Raw genomic sequence first — 5,960 nt, forward strand, 5'->3', positions numbered from 1 at the left:
ATCAACTCTGAAGAGGCCCTCCAGATTCACATCAGGTCACTGAGATCAAAACCTTGCTTTCCAGGGTCTGAGATAATGGCCCGACTTCTGCAGTCTTTTCTCAGGCAAAAATCTCATTGGTATCAGAAGGAGTTTTGCCTAAATATTAGTGAAAACTGACCCTGCACTCCTTACTCATGTGCGTAGCTACACTGAAGAGAATCCCGTATTTCTTGTGGCGTAAGGTATTACTCATCAAGAGTAAGACCTGGTTTATCACAGACTTTCTACCAGTATAACTATTTTAGTTATGACCATGTTTTTTTATCAATATAGTTATACAGTACCAACTCCTCATGTAGACATAATTATAGCTTATTTCTAGAACTGGTTTGAAACAATATGCTGTTTTGCCAAGACATATCAGTCTCCATGAAACATTCATCTGGAAGTTTTTTGGGTGCAGGATACAAAGAAAGAGAGATTCAGTAGCTGTGTGCTTAGGGTAGGAGCTGGGGATGTGGAAAATTGATATTCAATCTGTCCTCTGCCTGAATTGGAATCCTTGGCTGGAAAAAAATTCTGCTGTGACTCATGCAGAATATCAGAGGGGTAGCCGTGTTAGTCTGAATCTGTAAGAAGCAACAGAGGGTCCTGTGGCACCTTTAAGACTAACAGAAGTATTGGGAAGAACCTCACTTCTTCAGATGTTCAGAGGTTCTTACCCACGAAAGCTTATGCTCCCAATACTTCTGTTAGTCTTAAAGGTGCCACAGGACCCTCTGTTGCTTCATGCAGAATAGGGACTCAAAGCTGGGTTTCTCCCATCCCAGACTGCTCACTAACTGCCAGGTGATACCCATCACTCTCTTAACACAGTTCTGTTTTCATTAAAATGTTCTGAAGGTTTTGTTTTCATAGTTTTATAGAAATGAGGCAGGAGTAAATATACTTAGACCATCCCTGATGGGTGTTTCTCTAATCCGTTCTTAAAACTTCCACAACCCCCCTAGATAACTTGTTCCAGAGCTCAACTACCCTTAGAGTTAGAAAGTATTTCCTAATATCTAACCTACATCTTCATTCCGCAGCATAAACTGATTCCTCCTTGTCCTAGCTTCAGTGGATGTGAACAGCTGATCACTGTCCTCTTTATAACAGTCCATAGCTGCAATGATATATAGCACCTTTATATTGCTATAACTGTGTCCACACAAGCAAGAATTGTTATTCCTACGTAGTACAACTGAGCATGACTAATTTTTTCCCCATCAAAACCATGTATTTTTCAATATAAAATGGCTTTTCAATCAAAGGGAATTTTTTTTTTGCAGAAACAATTGTTTTGTCATAATGTTGAAAAAACTAAAACTAGTTTTTGTTTTGTTTTTGGCAAACCAAAAAATGTCCAGTGACAAATTCCAGCAGAAAAGAAAAATGTTCATTTTTGTCAAAACTGTTGCAGAATTTTTTTTCATGATTCACCTCCAAAATCAAGCCCTAGAGGATAATTTGCATGAATGAGGGTTTTAGAAGTTTGTAGAAAGAACTTCTGGGATTTCTTTGATTCTGATGCTGATTCTCATCTGCAGTGTGCTAAAGGGGGCAGATAAAATGTAAAGTGTTATATAAACTGAACAGATTACGTTATTGATTATCAATTGCTAATCACTAGTATGTAACTGATATTCTTAATAACTACTGTTAATGAGCCATGTAAGCCTAATTTTTGGAGGGCTGATTTTTTTTCTGTGCTGGAAATGTAGGCTGGACTTCTCAAAAACAGCAAAGGGAGTCAAGTGCCCAATTTCATTCTATTCTTTGTGATTGTGGTGTCTACATCGCTTAGGTTCTTTGCCTCCTGCAAGGCTCTGTTTCAATCTCAGCACTAGAGCTGGTCACGATTTTCCATCTAAAACAATTTGGACCAAAATTGTCTTTTTTATCTTTTTTTTTTGCAGAAACATTTTATTTTCTGCAAAAACTGAAAATTTCTCAGTCAAAGTTTTTCTGGTTTAGGTAACATTCATTTTTGAAACATGATTTTTCAACAGAAAGCTGAAAATTTTCACTGAAAAGAGGTTTCTACAATCAATGTATTTTCAACAAAGGTAGTTTTTGGAAAGTGATTTTTTTCAGGTTTTTATTTTTTTTTAAAGAAGGGGGAAGAAAGGAATTATTTCACGGGAAATATCAACAAAAATGAAAATTTGTCAAAATTTCCAGCAAAATATAATCAACCATTTTGAACTAGCTTCACTCAGCATGGAACAGCCTAACCCCGTTGCTTAATGCAAGAACAGCTCGGCTAGCAAGGGAATCAGCACAGCTGCATTCACATATTATAAAGCACTTTAGCTTGATGGGACAGCACCATTACCTTAATTCTTCTACAGGGAAACTGAGGCACGGATAGGGGAAGTGACTTGTCCATGGTCACACAGCAGGGCATTGGGAGAACCAAGAATAGAACCTAAGGGTCCTGACTTCTTGCCTTCTTGAAGACCAAGGGATCAGCTTTTCAAAAGAGTTTAAGGCTTAGGAGCAAAATCCCATTGAAAGTCAGTGGGATTTGTGCAACTACATCTCCTAGGGGCTTTTTGCAAACTGCACCCAAGATTATTCCCCTCTTGATACTATTGCTAAGTGCTGCTAAAAGCTATGTCACAACAATCACTAACAGACTCATCTCCTCCTGCAGCTCTGCACAGCGCGCGGCAGCCCCTGGAGTGAGTCTCAGAGCCTGAGTTGCCCACCTCCCTCACCAGGTTTCAGACCCCAAGCTTCCCTCTGAGCTGCAACATGAACATGGCTAATTTTAGCATCCTATCACGAGCCCCGTGAGACCAAGTCTGTCAACCGGGATCTGAGACTTGCTGCCACTCGCAGTATAGATGTACCAGGGAATACCCTTTCATATAATAGTGCAGTGCCAGGGCAATAGATAATCTTTCAATAAGAACATAAGAATGACCACATTGAGTCACAACAATGGTCCATCTAGCCCTGTATCCTCTCTTCCGACAGTGGTTGGTGCCAGATGCTTGAGAGGGAATGAACAGAACAGGGCAATTTCATGTGATCCTGTGATCCTGTCCCCTCTTCTGGCAGTTGGCAGTTTAGGGACACCCGGAGCATAGGGGTGCATTCCTGACTAATATACATGGAGGGAGCTATCCTCCATAAATTTACCTAATTCTTTTTTAACCCAGTTATACATTTGGCCTTCATAACATCCCCTGGCAATGAGTTCCACAGGTTGACTTGTGAGTTGTGTTAAGAAATACTTCCTTAAGATTGTTTTAAACCTGCTGCCTACTAATTTCGTTGGGTGACCCGAGCTCCTGTGTTATGTGAAGGGGTAAATAACAATTCTCTATCTATCTATCTATCTAGGTAGAGGCTAGAAGGGAGGGACAGCTCTGTGGTTTAAACATTGGCCTGATAAACCCAGGGCTCTGAGTTCAATCTTTGAGGGAGGGATCTAGGGTAAAAAATAATAATAATAATAGTTGGGGATTGGTCCTGCTTTGAGTAGCAGGTTGGACTAGATGACTGCCTTCTAACCCTCATATTCTATGATCACTAGATTATGTAATTTGACCTTCTGTTTATCACAGGCCCTTAAATTCTACCCAGTTATGCCCCTGTATCGAGCCCAATAACTTGTGTGTAGCTAAAGGCTATTTTCCAAAATGGCATCCAGTCTGGATCTGAAGTCATCCAGAAATGGAGACTTCATTACTTCCTTTAGTAGTTTGTTACAATGGCTACTCAACCCCCACATCTTCCTTTTACAGGGATCTTAAAGCTCTGAATTCACACTGAAATAAAGTGGTACTTGGACATCTCACTTCCTTAGATTCTTTTGAAGAGATGAGTCTTTTTAGACAAAAGGACATGTATGTCCAGCCCAGGACAGCTGTCAATATTATTGCATAGAAACAGGCATCAGAATGTGAAATTATATGATATAATCTTGCTATTAACTCATAAAATCCTATAATATTGTATAACAGTACGGGGGAATGTCGGTGCATTGAATTTTACAACCAGCTCAGGGATGTGTTTTGTATCAGTTCTACACTCCAATGAGGGACAACAAATTATTTAATACAAAGGATTCTGATTTTAGTTCTGCAGGAAAAGGGACCATGCGGTGAACTAAGGTATACTTATGTGGATCCAATTGCATTTATTGGCAATATCTGGATGAAAATTACACCTCTGGAATTTCCAAAAAGGGACTTCCATTGGCAGAAATCAATCACTCAGTCAAGCCGATTGGCCAGCCTTGTAGGATAACGATTATCGGGATGGCAGATGCAAGGAACCAAACAGGTGTGTCCGAGTTTATTCTGCTGGGTTTCTCTGACCACCCTCAGGTGCAGCTGATACTATTTGTCGCCTTTGCATCGGCCTATGCCGCGGCCCTTCTTGGGAATGTCTCCATCATCACAGTCATCTGTTCACAGCCTGGACTCCACACCCCCATGTACTTCTTCCTGGTCAACCTCTCCCTGCTGGACATTGGCTGTGTGACCTCGACCGTGCCACAGATGCTGAAGAACCTGCTGGCCCAAAAGAAGGCCATCTCCTTCCAAGGCTGTCTGGCACAGATGTACTTCTTCACCGCCTTCCTGGCGACGGAGCTGCTGCTGCTGACTGGCATGGCTTTCGACCGCTATGTGGCCATTTGCCACCCCTTACGCTACTCCCTTGTCATGAGCCAGAGGACCTGCTGCCACCTGGCAGTAGGGATATGGGTATCGGGCTTCCTAATCTCTCTGCCACATACTCTCTCCTTGCTCCGCTTGTCCTTCTGCGGGCCCAACATTATCAACCACTTCTTCTGTGAGCTACCACCGCTGCTTCAGTTGTCCTGCAGCGACACAAGCTACAACCAAACCTTGGCCCTGGTGACAGATGTGTTCCTGGGCATAGGCTGCTTCCTCCTCACCCTCCTCTCCTATGTCTACATCGTCTCTTCTGTCCTGAAAATCCAGTCTGCCGCAGGGAAGCGCAAGGCCTTCTCCACCTGCTCCTCTCATGTGATGGTGGTGACGCTTTTTTATAGCACTGTGATTTACACTTACGTCCGGCCCCCCTCCGCTTACCTGGACAGAGACAAAGCCGTGGCTGCTCTGTACACTATGGTCACTCCCCTTGTCAACCCCCTCATCTACAGCTTGCGGAACAAGGAGGTGAAGGAGGCCTTTAAAAAACTTATGGGTGGAAACAGAGGCTGAGATTTTCCACTCCATCAAGGGCAGCATGTCCAAGCATGTCCCTTCTCCTTTAGGAACAGTAATAGAGGGCAGGGAAAGCATGGCCCATTGGGTGGGGTACTGGCTTGGCTCATTGAAAATGAGGATTCAGTTCTTGACGCCTACAGCCTTCATGTGTGACCTTGGGTGAGTCAATCAGGGAGATGTTTCCAAAGGCGTTTAAGCACCTAATGGGATTTTCAGAAGTGATTTGATTCCAAAGAGAGTTAGGGACCAGATTTTAAAAGATTATATTAAGTCCATGCATATGACCACCACAGGCACTTCCTACCAAGTGTTACTTACATAGATATAAGTGACCAAATTCAAAATATGCAAGTAACAGGGTACCTTCACCACTAGGCCACCTCCTTGTGGCTGGGTCTGGGGATTAGCTCTCACCTGGGCTGGCATTCCTTCCCGGTGGATGCTTACACCTTGGCCTCTCTCTCTCTGGGAGTTCCCTCTTCATGACATGGACCTCTGTCATGATGGTCAGGTCACTGTTTAGTTTTCCCCTTCCAGGATGTCAAAGTCACACTGGACAAGTTGTCTGTATGCCATGTCAGGCAGTCTTCCAGTCCACGCCTATGTCTGGAACCACTTTCCTAATTGATGGTAGGGAAACCTGGGCCCACCACTACTCTGGGACGCAGCCCAGAGACTCTCTGACCCGCAACCACAGTCTGCTCAATCTCAGATCCTGTTGCTGTT

At 43.1% G+C, this 5,960-nt stretch overlaps 1 protein-coding gene across 1 annotated transcript; it reads left to right on the forward strand.

Annotated features, from left to right (window-relative positions):
• Nucleotides 1–4,295: 4,295 nt before the first annotated feature.
• On the forward strand, nt 4,296–5,228 carry LOC117885388 (olfactory receptor 5V1-like). Its single transcript, XM_034786700.1, has one exon. The coding sequence runs from the start codon at nt 4,296–4,298 to the stop codon at nt 5,226–5,228; it is 933 nt and encodes a 310-aa protein (XP_034642591.1).
• The last annotated feature ends 732 nt before the right edge of the window (nt 5,229–5,960 follow it).

Source organism: Trachemys scripta, chromosome 12 (assembly GCF_013100865.1).
Source record: "Trachemys scripta elegans isolate TJP31775 chromosome 12, CAS_Tse_1.0, whole genome shotgun sequence".
Lineage (NCBI taxonomy): Eukaryota > Metazoa > Chordata > Testudines > Emydidae > Trachemys > Trachemys scripta.